The sequence below is a fragment of the Rhagoletis zephyria genome, unplaced genomic scaffold (assembly GCF_001687245.7).
Source record: "Rhagoletis zephyria isolate East Lansing unplaced genomic scaffold, Rhagoletis_zephyria_1.1 Rzeph_scaffold_03221, whole genome shotgun sequence".
Taxonomy (NCBI): Eukaryota; Metazoa; Arthropoda; class Insecta; order Diptera; family Tephritidae; genus Rhagoletis; species Rhagoletis zephyria.
Genome location: NW_016160304.1, coordinates 6,409 through 24,499, shown reverse-complemented (window position 1 = coordinate 24,499; position 18,091 = coordinate 6,409). Strand labels below are relative to the sequence as shown.

General features: G+C 38.5%; 2 protein-coding genes across 2 annotated transcripts in view; both read right to left on the bottom strand.

The window, feature by feature from the left end:
* The window catches only part of ND-13B (NADH dehydrogenase (ubiquinone) subunit ND-13B), a 30,427-nt gene extending 26,281 nt beyond the window's left edge, over positions 1 to 4,146 (bottom strand). The window contains exon 1 of the mRNA XM_017623499.1: positions 3,967 to 4,146. Coding sequence (XP_017478988.1) covers positions 3,967 to 4,146 — 180 coding nt within the window. The remainder of the gene's footprint in view (positions 1 to 3,966) is intronic.
* A 12,455-nt stretch (positions 4,147 to 16,601) lies between these two features.
* LOC108368613 (uncharacterized) lies at positions 16,602 to 17,408 on the bottom strand. Its single transcript, XM_017623498.1, has one exon. The coding sequence runs from the start codon at positions 17,406 to 17,408 to the stop codon at positions 16,602 to 16,604; it is 807 nt and encodes a 268-aa protein (XP_017478987.1).
* Between the last annotated feature and the right edge of the window lie 683 nt (positions 17,409 to 18,091).

Genomic DNA, 18,091 nt, shown 5'->3' with positions numbered 1-18,091 from the left:
CAGCGGCGCTATTGGGTTGTTGGTGCACGCAGTTTAATTCGAAACATATACCATAAATGTGTCAAATGTACCTTATTAAACCGTAATACAGCTCAACAATCAATGGGGAATTTACCCGAAGCTAGGGCTACATACGCTCGTTGTTTTACCCGCAGTGCAGTAGATTTCGCTGGCCCTTATGTGTAAAAATTTACACATGGAAGAGGGGCGAAATCCATCAAAGGGTATATATGTTCTTTCATTTGCATGTGCACTGGGGAAATGCATCTTGAGTTCGTGGGAGACCTGTCGACGCCCGCTTTTCTCAACGCTTTTAAACGGTTTTAAAATCGCAGAGGCTTTTGCAAGGTCATGTTCTCGGACAACGGCACAAATTTTGTGGGCGCCGAAAAGCATCTGCGCAACAGTTTACAACAGTGCATGACAGATGACAGATTTCCGTCATTTTTTAGCGATCTGAACATTGATTGGCGTTTTAACCCCCCAGCCGCACCCCACATGGGTGGATACTGGGAGATTGGCATCAAGCGTGTTAAGTACCATCTGAAACGTACATTAGGCGATACTCTCCTGTCATACGAGGAGTTCAATACGTTATTGACTGAAATTGAAGCTTGCGTGAACTCTCGGCCTTTGTGCGACAACTCAACAAATGTTAGCGACTTGGAGGTNTGAAATTGAAGCTTGCGTGAACTCTCGGCCTTTGTGCGACTACTCAACAAATGTTAGCGACTAGGAGGTCCTCACACCGGGGCACTTTATAGTGGGCGAACCCCTGAAGTCCATCCCAGAACCTGAGGATCAAGGGTTCTGCGGAAACCTTCATCAGCGATGGCAATTAATTTCCGCAATGAGACAGCATTTCTGGCGCCGATGGAGAGATGAATATCTCGTAGGCTTCCAACGCCGCGCCAAGTGGTTCCGACCGTCCCGCAATATCGAGGAAGGAGATGTTGTTGCCGTCTTTGTCAAGCCTACCCCGCCGACAAAGTGGACGCTTGCAAGAGTGGTGAAATGCCATCCTGGAGACGATGGTCTCGTAAGAGTGGTCACGCTGCGAACGCCAGATGGAGAATTCGTACGGCCCACCGTGAGACTTTGCCTGCTTCCTACCAAAGGAGATTTGTTCTCCGAGGAGAATTTGTAGAGCCTTACTTACGAATACATATCCATTTAAGATAAAAATTGCCCTTTTAAAATTAATAATCTTTATTGTAATTTCCTTTCTTGTTGAACTTATCCAGGTAGTTCAAGGGTGGCGGTATGTTGGATTCATATCTGCCAGTGCACATATGGGTTAAACGCACTGCTGCCAACCTTTACAACTATACCATTGTAAATGACATTTGTTCTAATTCTTTCTTTTTCGCTAAATAATAAATCGAGCGACTATCAGCAGAAACACACGCGTTTTTCTTTTTCCAGTTTGAAACTCTTGGTAACATTAGCGTACATATACAATCGCTCTTTAGCAAAAAAATTTTTTTTCCCACTTATATCATATATGTGTATCTCAAAAACTACTTGACCGATCTCGACCAAATTTTATATACACATTATGCTTAGCCACCTTAAGTGCCGTCTTGAATATTTTTGAAATCGGACAAAACCTACTCCCCCTAAAATATATCTAGCTTTGAGTTTTTTGAAATTACCGTTACGTTGGTGGAGCCCATGGTTTTTGTCTGATTTCAAAACTTTTCAATACGGCGCTTAAGAAGCCTAAGCACAATGTGTATACGAAATTTGGTCGAGACGGTCAAGTCGCATCGGTGAGATACGCATATATCATATAAGTGGGATGGCACCCCTATTTTCCTAAAATTTCTTGAAAAACCAATTTTTTTGCTAAAGAGCGATTGTATATATCAATATCATGAATAAATATTGATAAATTCCTTAGCCACACTGCTCAAAAAATCTGAAAATCCGGTACATACACAAAATAAATTCAAGGGCGTATTTAAGAAAAGTCGCCTAACTTCGACAATTTCTATGCGATTGCAATAAATGCGCTATCAGTTTATTTAAAAATAGATTGAGTTTTAGATAGTACTACAAATTTTGAAATTGTGGAAAATATCGATGGTCAAAATTTTAAAAACTAAGAGAAATATGGTTCTTTTTTATTTTACCCGATAAAAAATTCCAGCAANAAAAAATTAAGAGAAATATGGTTCTTTTTTATTTTACCCGATAAAAAATTCCAGCAAGCCAAGTCCGACAATAGATTATTATATCGATGGCTGAGTGGAAGATCGACCTATCTCGGCAGCCAGTTCGAAAACATTCTATCTCAAAAAACTTTTCAAGAACGCCCTATTTCAGAATTCGTTTCAAAAACGCCCTATCTCAGTTGCCGATTCAAAAACGCCCTATATCAGCATATTTTCAATACATTTTGAAGTGAGATATGGCGGTTTTGAACCGAATTTTGAGACAAGGTGTTTTTCAATAAAATTCTGAAATAGGGCGTTCTTGAAAAGTTTTTTGAGACAGAGCGTTTTCGAACTGGCAGCCGAGATAGGTCGATCCACTCAGCCATCGATATACAATTTTAAAGGCCTATATACTATATATCCTCTTCTCAGATCATATTAGATCTTTGAAATCGAATCAAAATTTGTCATTCAAAAACCCATAAATCTACAAAATCGCATTTTCTGATCTAAATCGACAGGTCGCGACCTATAAATGGTCTTTAAAAAATCTATAAAAATAGGCCATAATATTTCTCATAAAAACGAATAAAATTAGGGGTAGTCTTAAAATTAAAAAAATTGCATTTTCGATGGGCATCCTAATGTACAACATACTTCTAGAGTAAAATGTAAACATTTCATGAGCATCCTCTAAATTTATACGTTTAGTAAGTTTGGTGCCAGCACCTCTTTGGGCAAGATGAACTATTTTGGAAGATGACCCGAACCCTATCTCGGATTCTTTTTTTACCACTCCAATATACATACATACATATTAGCGTGTGCCGAAAATCCATTTTTTTAGAATTTTGATTGGTAATAGCAAAAATGTGGTTCACTATGCTCTAAAAACAGTCTGTGTGAAATATGACAATTTTTGGCCAATATCTTAGGCTCGCCCAAGTCCATAAAAGTTCAATATGGCCAAAAAATAAAAACTAATAAATAAATTAAGTAATACATTTGTTTACCAAAATTGCAATAATCTTCTAAAGTATTAGTCCTACATAATTAGGTATATGGATCTTTTTTGTAGAGAATCGAAGTTAGCTAAGAAACAATTTTTTTTAGTACTTGAACTTTGATGGACTTGGGCGAGCCTACAATATTGACCAAAAACTTTCACATTTCACACAGATATTTTTTAGAGCATATGAACATATTTTTGCTATTACCAATCAAAATTCTAAAAAAGCGGATTTTCGGCCCACGCTAATACATATGTATATGTAGGAGCCCTAACGGAGACAGTGTCTATGTCTTTGAAAAATTTAGTCTTTGGACTTTTAAACTAAGTAGGGGTAATTGGCTATATGTATTCTAGAGGCAGCCTAAAAATATGCTACAAAGCTGTGATCATTTCTTAAAACTCGTTTTTGTATTAAAAAATTATATATTTCTAACGGCCATACCTAAATAAAAGCGTCGGCGTTGTCTAGCTTTCGAAAATGTCTCATTGTTCATTTGAAGTAGCGTTGCCGCTTTGTTTAAATATGACACTTTGGCGTTAAGCCTAGGCGGCAGGAAACGCTTCCTACAACGCTTTGGTTTAGGNCTCGGCGTTGTCTAGCTTTCGAAAATGTCTCATTGTTCATTTGAAGTAGCGTTGCCGCTTTGTTTAAATATGACACTTTAGCGTTAAGCCTAGGCGGCAGGAAACGCTTCCTACAACGCTTTGGTTTAGGTACGGCTGTAATGATTTTTTAAAAGTTTCAAAGCAAAGTATGCGATATGCCACCATTTTTAAACAATATATACGCTTTACCGTCTCAACCGCTTTAAGTCTACTTTGAACAACTAATTCTGTATGTTTTCGATAAGATGCATCTTGAGGCATTTTGGCAAGAGCTCGTAAAATCTTGCCATAAAGAGCTCCAAGCGTATGGTGGGGATTGCTAGCTACCGCTAATCCAGTGAGACCAGTTGTCTGAAAAAAAGGAAACATAATTTGATGTTAGAACTCTAAAAATTTAGTACAAATATAACCTAGTGTTCAACTAACACTGTACGGCAAAATCAACTTTTTTTCTGGGTATTGGACAAAACCATTTTTTTTTTAAGAGATTGACTCATAGGTAAAAAAGTAATTTCTCCGTTTTTCGAAGTTAGCCGCCGAAATCGAGATATTGGCCTTCGAAGTTCGAAATAGGACCTTTGCACAGTGGCCAATTTTTGGAAAACCCTGGCCAAAAGTCCAAAAAAAATTGGTGCATTCGTATGCATAACCATCTTATATTGTTAGGAGGGCTCTACTGCGTATCGTTATGAGACAACAAGTCGATTCTCTTAAGGCATTTAGTGCTACAGGAGATCGAAGTGACTGTTGCTAGCAATTCGCTCTAAACTTTTCGTAAATTAGAGTTTTCGTCGTTGTTAAAATCGTGGTATTATCTTTGAAAAAATAACAGTTTTCAAGCATCCGCTCATGGACATTGTAATCTAGAGTATGTAAAACATGTCTTTTCATTGCTACGCCATCTAAAAACTGACGTAAGACATACAGTTGTCCACAAAATAATAGGAGTGCGATATTTTGACCAGTTTTGGCTATTTGTCTTTTGTTTATTTAATGTTTATTATTTTTTTATAAAAGCCTAGCTGGCTATACAACAAACACCATATAAATTCAGATTTTAAACTTTGTATAAAAATTATAAAAATTTTGCAATTTTTCACCCAAATTTCAAACTTTTTAATCAGAATCTTTAGAAAAAATTCTGGTATGCAGTTTTGTAGCACATTCAATTCTAGTCTGAAGAAGTGCAAGTTTCAAGCGGCTAAAAAATTCCGTTGATTTTTGAGAATTTTTTTGGTTAAAGGTGTTTCACGTTTTTTCCATACAAAGTATGTCGACAATTTTCTTTTATATGGAGGACACTGCCAGCAAAAAAATTGCCAAAAATCAACGGAATTTTTTAGCCGCTTGAAACTTGCACTTCTTCAGACTAGAATTGAATGTGCTACAAAACTGCATACCAGAATTTTTTCTAAAGATTCTGATTAAAAAGTTTGAAATTTGGGTGAAAAATTGCAAAATTTTTATAATTTTTATACAAAGTTTAAAATCTGAATTTATATGGTGTTTGTTGTATAGCCAGCTAGGCTTTTATAAAAAAATAATAAACATTAAATAAACAAAAGACAAATAGCCAAAACTGGTCAAAATATCGCACTCCTATTATTTTGTGGACAACTGTAGATATTCACGGATTGATTTTTTTTTTGCTTACTCATTATGATGGATTAGGAAAATAGTTACGAGAGTGGTCGAGATTGGCGGTCTAATTTTCTTTTTCATATATATTGAAGTTTTTCCCATCCACCTTGGTTAAAACCACCTGCCACAAGCCGCCACTGTAGTTTGGACATCAGTTTTTATACGTGATTCTTAATTTTTTTATATTTAAAAGATTTAAATTATGTAAAGAATTATTTCTGTCAAGATTTTGATGTTTTAAAGATGGGATGTTTTTAGAATTTAAATGATGTCAGAAAGTACTACTATATTAGAGTGCTCATCCATGGGCCTCTCATTCTTGAATGGGCACCCCTGCCAATTGGGCAACTTTCCGAAGAAGCCCAAGAGTCAAGGAATAAGGATATTAAAAAATATCGGCTGCTTGCATCCTCGGACCCTGTCATTTCAAGTTTACGTTTTTTAAAGATTGGATGTTTTTAGAATTTAAATGATATCAGAAAGTACTACTATATTAGAGTGCTCATCCATGGGCCTCTCATTATTGAATGGGCACCCCTGCCAATTGGGCAACTTTCCGAAGAAGCCCAAGAGTCAAGGAATAAGGATATTAAAAAATATCGGCTGCTTGCATCCTCGGACCCTGTCATTTCAAGTTTACGTTTAAACCCACCAAAACAAAAGCATAAACTGTCGTCAGATGCCATTAAATTATTATCAACTGTTGTAAATGCGGATGCGGAATTACCATCAGAAAATATAGATATGACCTTGGATACTTCAGATGACTGCGAGTCTGACGGTGTATAAAATTGTTATCTTAAAAATATATTCCTGTACCAACAAATATGTATGTCTTGTTTATTGATTCATTCAAAATCCCGCAGTTCCCGTATAAATTTGAACATCAAGATTTTTAGAAACAAACATTAAGACCTCGTTTGTGATTGTCCGAGCTTCTCTTCCGATTTGTGGCGTGCGCCTTGATGTTGGCGCACAAAGGGGAGGGACCAATAGTTTTACGCCGAATCCGAATGGGGATTTTATTTTTATGAGAAGCTGTTCTTCGTGGCTGAATACACTCGGGGGTTTGCCATTGGCTGCCAAAGGGCGACTTTATTACAAAAAACTTGTTTGTTTCTTATTTTTTGATGTTGGTCGGAAACTGGGCTTGAACCCAGGCCCTGCGGAATGATAGCGTATATTGCTAACCGCTACATCACATTATATAACAAAAAGGCAGAAAACATGACCTTTTATACTTAACTACCTTAGCTTTGCTAAAAATCTGATTATTTTATGCGTACTATGTGGTGAAATATAAAACCAGCAACGAAAATAAAGACGAATACACAAGGTTTGATTACAATTGTACCACGCTTCGACTTTTGGCCAGCTTTTTCGAAAAATTGGCCACTGTGCTTTGGTAAAAAATTATATTTAATTATTGCATATAAATAACTAAAAACCTAAAAATATAGACGTAGTCCCCCTTTTGCTCCTATTTAAATGGTATATAACTTTTTTTGTGCAAACTTATATTACAGGTGCTATAAGGGGTCAAAGTTCAGGTCTTGAAAAAATTAAATTCCTTATATTTTGAACTGATTTTTTAAAAAATTATATCGTTGTAAAGGTGATTAAACCCCCTTTCTTTCTATATGCATATTTGTATACTTCGTATATAAAAATTTGAGAAAAACCCCATTTAAAGGAAAAAATAATTTTTTTTATAAAAAAAAAATTTTAAACAAAAAAATTACCAACCGATTTTTAAACAATTGGTACCGTTGTAAAGGCGATTAAACCCCCTTTCTTCTGATATGCATATTTTTTGTTTAAAATATTTTTTTTTATATAAGAAAAGTTATTTTTTCCCTTAAATGTGGGTTTTCTCAAATTTTTATATACGAAGTATACAAACATGCATATCAGAAGGGGATTTAATCGTCTTTACAACGATTCCAATTTTTTAAAAATCGGTTAGTAATTTTTTTGTTTAAAATAATTTTGTATACAAAAAAAGGTATTTTTTCTGTCAAATGTGTTTTTTCTCCAATTTTTATATTCGTAGTATACAAATATGCATATCACTAGAAAGGGGGTTAAATCACATTTANTTTGTCAAATGTGTTTTTTCTCCAATTTTTATATACGTAGTATACAAATATGCATATCACTAGAAAGGGGGTTAAATCACATTTACAACGATATGAATCTTTTAAAAATCAGTTCAAAATTTTCTGAAATATTAAGTTTTTAATTTTTCGAAGATCTGACCTTTGACCCGTTATAGCACCTGTAATATAAGTTTTCACAAAAAAAGTTATATACCATATAAATAAGATAAAAAGGCGGACCACGTCTGCATTTTTACTTTTTTTTGCATTTGACATGCAATAATTAAAAATAATTTTTTACCAAAGGTCCAATTTCGAAATTCGAATGCCCATATCTCGATTTCGGAGGCTAACTTCGAAAAACGGAGAACTTACTTTTTTTACTTATGACTCAATCTCTTAAAAAAAGTTGGTTTGGTCCTATTCCCAGCCGAGTGCTGTACAGTGTAATCAAGCCAGCAACATGTTGATCAGTTTTGGCTATTTTTATTGTAATTTTTTGCAGAAGCCTAGCCATTATATAGAGTTTCCGGGAAAGTCGTCCTAGATACTTAAGGACATTATTATTTAAGTCATTTCTGATTAATTTGGTTATATGACAAAATGCCAAAACTTAACCGTTTTCGAGATATTCAATTTTAATGAATTATTAAAAAAAAACAATCATGTATGTATGTCCGTTTTTTACAGTTAGTTTAAAGGTCAGATTTTTCTGGTTTAGTTAAGTTTTTAGTTAAATAAAATTATCAATAAAACTTGAACCAAGCCCTGTTATACCATGTTCTAACCGGCAACGAAAACACTTTGAAAACGAGTTTTGGGATTGTGGGGGCTGTTCGCACCGGTTGTTAAGTTTTCGTTGACATTTCTTACATCCTTTGTTTACAGTTTTGCTACAAAAAAAAAATAATAAAACCAAAATACTTTTATTTATTTTCTTTTCATTAACAACCTTTTTCTTTTACTCTTATTTTAATTTGGCCAGCCAATTAACAATAAATCCAACTGGAGTATTAAAGATGATAAAATATGACTTCTACTTCGATAAATAAGTATATCTAAAAAAACGAGTGCAGACACTCGAAACTGCGAAAACTGGTTTTCGTTTGACAGATTTTATATGGACGACCACACAAGTTTTAGGTCGAAAATCAGTTTTAGCAACGAAAACATGTTTTCGATGTCGGTCAGAACATGGTATTAGTTAAAAATGGCTGCTTAATAAAATCTTTAATTTACGATTTTTCACATCAATCAAAAAATTTGTAATACGGCTTTCCCACAGCACCCCAATTAAATCAGTGCCGTCTCTAATTTTTATCGGAAATTTATCGAAACTAGCACACAAATCAAAACTTGCATTTTTCCTGAGTACGAAAAGTTAAGTTTATGAATGTATATATCCCTAATTTAATACGGAAACTTACAAGTTTTTAGGAAGGACCTACATTTTGCATCAATTTTGCAGCGAAGAAAAACAAAAACAAAACACGGAGAAAGGGCAATGTAAAATCGAATTAAGAATGTGTCCGTGGGAATGGGGTAATTCGCGATCATAATTGGGGGAGCGAACAAAGTACTTCAGGATGCCATGGGAAAATGGTTAATACGGCTTTCCCACGGCACCCCAATTACGTAGTCCGCTCTCTCATTCGTAATTCGTACACCAATTACCCTTCGAATTACGTAATTCGCCATATAGAATTTTGAGAGCGAATTACCTCATTTGTTGGTAATTCAGATCCAATTAACATGCGAATTACGAACAAATTGCAGCCGTCTCTAATTTTTATCGGAAATTTATCGAAACCAGTTCACAAGTCAAAGCTGGCACTTTTTCTGAGTACAAAAAGTAAAGTTTATACATGTGTACATCATCAATTTAATACGGAAACTTATCAATTTTTAGTAATAACTTACATTTTGCATCAATTTTGTAGCGAAGAAAGAAAAGGCAAAACACAGAGACAGAGAACTACCAAATCGAATTAAGAATGTGCCCGTGCCATCGCAATTGGAGCGAACAAAATAATTCATGGTGCCGAGGGAAAATCGTAAAAGTTTGGAAGGTTAGTAATATTTTTGATGACATTAGTAAGCACCCCAATTACGTACTTCGCTCTCTCATTCGTAATTCGCACCCCTTTTAATCTTCGAATTTCGTAATTCGCCATACAAAATTTTGAGATCGAGTTACCTCATTTGTTAGTAATTCAGATCCAATTACCATGCGAATTACGAACAAATCGCTGCCATGTCTAATTTTTATCAGACATTTATCGAAACCAATTCACAAATCAAACCTGGCACTTTTTCTGAGTACGAAAAGTAATGTTTATACATGTGTACATTACCAATTTAATACGGAAACTTATAAATTTTTAGCAATAACTTACAATTCAATTTTGAAATGAAGAAAAAAGACAACACTAATCGAATTAAGAATGTGCTCGTGGGAATGGGGTAATTCGCGATCGTAATTGGGGTAGCGAACCAAGTAATTCAGGGTGCCGTGGGAAAACCGAATAACACTTTCGTTTTGTGAATTTAAGTCTGGGCGATTTCCAAGTTAAATATATATAAACAATAGTGGTATTCACCAAAGTGAGCAAGTGGTTGTACTACTGACAGGCCGCTTGGTCAATTTGGTGAATACCACTAATATATACAAATTTTTTTATGAGGGATATGCTCGATACATGCGTATCTACAACGCATGAAATGTAAATCTTTGTACTTTGCATATTAAAAGTATGTTGCTTTTAGGAACTCAATTTGGAACTCGCGCTCTAACTCAAACCCAAAATACAGACGAAATGAGAGAAATAGTCACACTATTACAACAAATCATCCAACAAGTCGCAACAATGATGAATCTCCTCGCCCCCCTTACGACTAAACACTGCGAATCTTCGAATCCCTAAAAATTGTTATTTGGAAAGCTAATGGGCTATCAAAACACAACTTGAAGTTAAAGCGTTTCTTCAGACCCAAGGCATAGATATTCTCCTGATATCTCAAACTAATTTTACTAATAAAACCCAATTTGAAATTTCAACTATAAATTCTATCCAGTGTTGGCAAAATGTTAATCTGATTAACGATTAAAAATTAACGATTAAAATGTTAATCGCGAGTAACGATTAAAATTAATTAATCGTAATCATCCGTACGATTAATGATTACATTTTTTTAATCATTAATCGTCGGTTGTGATTACGATTAATTAATTTTAATCAGTAATCGTTAATCCAATTAAAAAAAATCTGATTAAGAGGTCTAGTTTGTCCGAATTTGGAACCAAGCACGGGTTATAGTTATTTTTTTTTTGTGTTTCACGCTTATAAAAAACGCATAATATATAAAAAAATAATTATTATTATTATTAGTAATACATAAATTGGGAATTTTTATAACCCATCGCACATGTGCAGAGGGATACTAAAGCCTAGTTTGCTTAGCGTCTGTTCAAATAGATCTTAATGAAAATGCACACCAAATTGCTTAGATTTATGAGGAAAACCGACTTTGCCATATTAACTGGCCTTGTGTGCACAGTAAAATTTCAGCATAAATTAATTAATCACAAAACCTATTTAATCAAATTAAGGGTGAATGATTAAAAATTAATGTTTTTAGTCGCGGTTACGATTAACTGTTTAAACGGATTAAAATTAATCATGATTAACTGTAATCGGATTGAATTTAATCGAATTAACTAATTGATTAAAATATCAATCGATTAGTGCCAACACTGATTCTATCACACAATGCATCCAGACAACAAAGCTCATGCTGGCTCAGGTATACTAATTCGAAACACAATCAAGCATTAAAACACAATTCCGTGCCTTACGGACTCTATACAAACAACAAATATAATAGTTGAAGATCGAAAATGCCCGCTAACGGTCCCCTCCATCTACAGCCCACCTAAACCTAAACAAACTATTAGTACCGCAGATAATAAAAAATAAAGAATTTCAATTTCCTTGGAAATAGGTTCACCGCCGGAGGCATTACTACTCAGAGCATACCTTCTGGGGCTCTCGCCTTATTACTTCTAAAGACTAAAACTCTACGCTGCAATCAGAAAGCTAAATTTATTTCCGCTCTCGTCCGGAAACCTACATACTGGCCATCAGGCATTGCATCCTCAGAAGTAACATCTAGCTCTTGTTTCGACTAGTCTTCTGATCATTCCCCTGTTTTATTCGTACTCAATATCAATTTTGCTGCCAAACCCATACATAGTACTTTACATAATCGGAAAACAGACTGGAATTCCTTCATGTTGGCGAGGCTTGGCTTGTACATCACAGCAGAAACATTGGGGGGTTTTTATTTATCGCCTGTGCCACGAATCAAAGAAACATCGTTTTTTTTCTTTCACCACCATAATTGAGCAGCACCCGCTTATGCGAATTAGCCGACATTTAGCAGTAATTTGGTCAGCATTTAGCCAAAGTTTTGCAAGCTACGTAGTAATGCGGCATTTTGCAAGTTCCACAATCAAGATGACATTCATACATAAGCGCTAGTGTACTATAAGTTCCACCATCAAGGTGTGGCATACATAAATAACCACCAGTGCACAAGTTCCAGCGTCGAGTCGATACATAATTTCAAGTTGAGCATTCAGCATTTCACCGGCTCCACCACTAGCGTTGTGGCAACAGACAAGCTCCAGCACTGCAAGTTCAAGCGCCAGCATTAGAGCGCCACGTTTTTTCGTTGTCAACTTAGTTTTAAGCATTCTCTGAGGAGTTGCAAGGATTAGCGCACTGAGCATCCCTCAAGTTCCACCGTTAGCGTTTTGAAGTGAGTCACCTTTGAGTATATGTAAAGGGGTTGGTTTGCTCAGCGTGATTTAGAACAGACAAACGGTTAACGGTCGGTGAAAATAACGGAGCATTGAAAAAAGAGTTAAACACATTTAGTGAGACAGGGGTCATTACATGAAAGTCAGGGTGAGCCTAAAATTGCGCCACTACAATAAAAGCACATATGTACGTGAATGCAAATTAAATTTAGATATTTTGAGTAATGATTATTGATCAGCGAATTTAAGCATTATTTTTTACGTTACAAATACAACATTTTTCACGATTTTTTGCAAATAAACCAGCGTTTGCTTAGCGATTACCCTCGCTAGGGCAGGCATCTTGTTGGTGCGGGGGCTTAGCTGAATCACCGACAGGCCCCTCTCTAGTCTGGGGTATCGCGGACGCGCTTTGCAGCTTCTGCGCTTTTCTCCAGATTTGGGCTGCCGGTGAACAGTGACCAAAAACTGTCACCTCCTAAACCAGGGTGTGACGCGACACCATGTCTATTGGACAGTTTGCAGCCAGGAGGGAATAAACCGGCTGTATTATAACGACACCGGGCCGCATCGACGAGTAACGGTGGTCTTACCGCGGCTTACCAGATGAGATCCCCTGCTACTATTTTGACTGCTGATCTCGCCTCGTCGAGCAGGCAGTCGTACGAACAAGATGAAGACAGCAAAACACAAAATCAACAAAAACAGCGTTAACAACTGCAGCAAAACCAAGTGCAGCGGTAGCGACTACAGAAGTAACTGCAACAGCTACAACAGCAGCGACAGCCACGGAAGCAGCAGTGGCAGTAGCACCAAAACCAGAAACGCATATGCTCGGCTGTAATAAGCCGAGCAGTGGTAAAGGTTCCAAGCGCAAAGGTAGCTTCCTTGAGGCTCTAACTGATGAGGAGGCCGCCCTTTTTATTGAACCCGCCAGAGAAGAAAAGCCAGGTACTTACTAGCAGTGGCGGCGTGGACCAGGCACAGCACCGGTGTGAAGACTCTAAGGTAGCAGAGGCGGTGAGCCCTAAGAACAGACACCGCTCCACAAGCAGGCACCGATCGGAAAGCCCGCGTGGTTCCGGAAGTCGTGACGGCTCCGAGAGCCGGCGCCGATCCGAGGGTCGGCGTCGATCGAAGAGCAGGCATCAGCCAGGCAACAGGCGCCGCTCCTGCGCGCACACACAACTAACGCCTCTGTTCCTGTGGATAGAGCCTATGGAGGCTGTACGCTTCTTGGGTCTTCCGTTAGTAGAGCTTGACGACAACGACTGAGATACCAGCCGATATCGGCGGGGTTGTGGTAGCCACTGAAACAACAACAACAACAAAGTATAGGGGGCCTGGATGTGTCTGAGGGCCAGAGTCAGCCACGGGAAGGAACCACTCAGCAGCCCAGCTATTCTGATGCTCTAAAAGGTATCCGGGTGGCTGTGCTTCCCTGTGATTACCCTCCTGCTTCCCTGTGAACTGAGGACCTAACCAGACTCCAGGATGATATCATGGACGAGGTCCTTAAAGGGTGAAGGCACCCACTGGTGTTTTGTGGGTTTATTTTAGGTGAGGTATGCTCCTTGTGGACTGCGAGGATGAGCGGACGACAGCCTGGCTGGCAGAAAAGGCACCTGATATTGAGGGGAGGAAGGGGCCCATGTTATACACCCAGCGAATTCTACTGATACAGAACCGCTTTTAGAATTCTGCCGCAGGAGACAACTTCCTGCTATTCTTGGCTGGGATGCGAACGCCCACAACATGGAGTGNTGGAAGGGGCCCATGTTATACACCCAGCGAATTCTACTGATACAGAACCGCTTTTAGAATTCTGCAACTTCCTGCTATTCTTGGCTGGGATGCGAACGCCCACAACATGGAGTGGGGCAGCTCGGACAAAAACCGTAGGGGTGAGTGCCTTCTAGAATATATAATTAGCGAAAACCTATGCATTCACAATGTTGGAAATTAACCAACGTTCAACACTAGGGTCAGAGAGGAAGCACTCGACATTACTCTCAGCAGCAGATTGGCCAGCCCTCTGATCTCTAAGTAGTGGGTCTCATCTGAGTCCTCACTGTCTGATCATAGGATTATCCGATTCGCACTGGGAGAATTCGCACTGGGAGCTGAGGTTAGAACGGATTACCCCAAGAGCAACCCCAGGAAAACAGACTGGATTAAACACGAGGAAGTACTTAGGTTGAACCCAACCAGGTTAGAGGCACAACATAGAAAGGTTGATTGTATGGATTTTGGATGCCTTTAATTCCAGCTGTCCCGTGCCAAGGCCAAAGGGAAAGTCTCCGCCCTCTGGTGGTCACGGGAACTCTCAGTACTTACTGGGACTGGGAGGAGTGATCAGTCAGTCAGACAAAATACAATAAGGAGATAGGAAAGGCTAAGCGTAGCTGCTTAAGGACCTTCTGTGAGAACATCTACTCTTGCAGCTGCCAGACTTCATAAAGCCTTGGCGAGAGACAGCACAGGGACCAGGCTGGCTATTAGGCTAACTAATGGGACTTTTTCAGGTAGTGAACAGGACTACAGGACACTTCCCGGACGCCATTCCAACGTCTGGGGAGACGATGTTTCGTACGTTCAGCTATCCCCATCGGACTTGAAGCTGGCTTAAAGCCTTTTAAACTGTGCATACGAAATAATGCATATGAAAAAAACCGAAATGCATAAGAAAAACCCCGAAATAATGCATATATGCACAGTTTCGGTTGAAAGCCGAAATAAAGCATATGAAAAAAACGAAATAATGGATATATGCACAGTTTCAATTGAAAACCGCAATAATGCATATTAGAAAAACCGAAATTATGCATATGCACACTTTCGTTTGAAAACCAAAATAATGCATATGATAAAAACGAAGTAATGCATACATGTACAGTTTCGACTCAAAACCGAAGTAATGCATATAAGAAAAACGAAGTAATGCATACATGCACAGTTCCGGTTCAAATCCGAAATAATGCATAACGCGCTTGGGGATTACAGGGTGACAATAAATGACGGGGACAAGCATTTTTGCATATTTTTCTATAATTTTAGAAAAATTTAAAGAAACAACTTAGGTATAATTACAATAGTACTAGGCATTACTAATTTGTATTTAAACCGACTTCAAAGTGCCCTCCCTTGGCACCAACGCAGAGCTTTAAACGTTTTATAAAATTTTCGGCCACACGCCGCAGCTCCTCTAGCGAAATAAGATCCCATTCACGGCGCAGTGATTGCTTTAGGGAGTCCAAACTTTTGTGTGGCTTAGCACAAGCCCTGGTCTCCGAAATTGACCAAATGCTGTAATCCATGGGATTAAGTTCTAGTGAGTACGGTGGCCATTCTGAAGCTGTGATAACGTTCGGAAAATTTTCTTTGCACCAGTCTTGAACTCTGATGTCCTGTGAGCAGGAGCCGAGTCCTGTTGGAATGTCCATTCCTGTTCGCCAAAATGCTCTTGGGCCCAAGGAAGTACCACAGCCTCCAAAATGTTACGACGGTAAACTTCCCTGTTGATTTTAACTCCCTGATCCACAAAAATCAGAGGTGTTTTGCCGGATGAACAAATTCCAGCCCAAACCATCACAGATTTGAGATTTTGGCGGTGCTCGATGATGTGTGATGAACCAGGAGCTTGTGCCGACCAGATCCTATCATTTTGACGGCTGTGCACTTGCTCAATGGTACACAGTTTCTCATCAGTGAAAAGAATTTTATCCCAGCGAGCATTTGCGGCACGACGCAAGATTTGTCGACATCTTTCCAGTCGTACTTTTTTNAAAATAATGCATATGATAAAAACGAAGTAATGCATACATGTACAGTTTCGACTCAAAACCGAAGTAATGCATATAAGAAAAACGAAGTAATGCATACATGCACAGTTCCGGTTCAAATCCGAAATAATGCATAACGCGCTTGGGGATTACAGGGTGACAATAAATGACGGGGACAAGCATTTTTGCATATTTTTCTATAATTTTAGAAAAATTTAAAGAAACAACTTAGGTATAATTACAATAGTACTAGGCATTACTAATTTGTATTTAAACCGACTTCAAAGTGCCCTCCCTTGGCACCAACGCAGAGCTTTAAACGTTTTATAAAATTTTCGGCCACACGCCGCAGCTCCTCTAGCGAAATAAGATCCCATTCACGGCGCAGTGATTGCTTTAGGGAGTCCAAACTTTTGTGTGGCTTAGCACAAGCCCTGGTCTCCGAAATTGACCAAATGCTGTAATCCATGGGATTAAGTTCTAGTGAGTACGGTGGCCATTCTGAAGCTGTGATAACGTTCGGAAAATTTTCTTTGCACCAGTCTTGAACTCCGATGTCCTGTGAGCAGGAGCCGAGTCCTGTTGGAATGTCCATTCCTGTTCGCCAAAATGCTCTTGGGCCCAAGGAAGTACCACAGCCTCCAAAATGTTACGACGGTAAACTTCCCTGTTGATTTTAACTCCCTGATCCACAAAAATCAGAGGTGTTTTGCCGGATGAACAAATTCCAGCCCAAACCATCACAGATTTGAGATTTTGGCGGTGCTCGATGATGTGTGATGAACCAGGAGCTTGTGCCGACCAGATCCTATCATTTTGACGGCTGTGCACTTGCTCAATGGTACACAGTTTCTCATCAGTGAAAAGAATTTTATCCCAGCGAGCATTTGCGGCACGACGCAAGATTTGTCGACATCTTTCCAGTCGTACTTTTTTGTTTTCATCCGTAAGCAACTGCGCTCTTGGAATTTTGTACGGCTTAATGTGAAGCTCCTTTTTCGCAATTAGACGAACAGTTTCACGACCAATACCAGTTTCGCGGGCAATTTTTCTCATTGAAAGCCTTGAATTTCGCTGAACTCGCTTTTTAATTATCTGGGGGATCCTTGGTGTATTGACAGTTCGTTTTCTTCCACGTCCCGAGGCGATCACCTTCATGGCCAAGTTCATTGAACCACTGGATTGCTTTGGAAACAGTTTACGAGGAACATTGAGCAACCGAACAATTTCACATTGTCGCATTTCTTGGCGATGCAATTCCAAAATAGCACTTCTTTTGTTCGACATTTNGTTCAAATCCGAAATAATGCATAACGCGCTTGGGGATTACAGGGTGACAATAAATGACGGGGACAAGCATTTTTGCATATTTTTCTATAATTTTAGAAAAATTTAAAGAAACAACTTAGGTATAATTACAATAGTACTAGGCATTACTAATTTGTATTTAAACCGACTTCAAAGTGCCCTCCCTTGGCACCAACGCAGAGCTTTAAACGTTTTATAAAATTTTCGGCCACACGCCGCAGCTCCTCTAGCGTAATAAGATCCCATTCACGGCGCAGTGATTGCTTTAGGGAGTCCAAACTTTTGTGTGGCTTAGCACAAGCCCTGGTCTCCGAAATTGACCAAATGCTGTAATCCATGGGATTAAGATCTGGTGAGTACGGTGGCCATTCTGAAGCTGTGATAACGTTCGGAAAATTTTCTTTGCGCCAGTCTTGAACTTCTGAAGCCCTGTGAGCAGGAGCGGAGTCCTGTTGGAATGTTCATTCCTGTTCGCCAAAATGCTCTTGGGCCCAAGGAAGTACCACAGCCTCCAAAAAAGGTTACGACGGTAAACTTCCCTATTGATTTTAACCCCCTTATCCACAAAAATCAGAGGTGTTTTGCCGGATGAACAAATTCCAGCCCAAACCATCACAGATTTGGGATTTTGGCGGTGCTCGATGATGTGTGATGAACCAGGA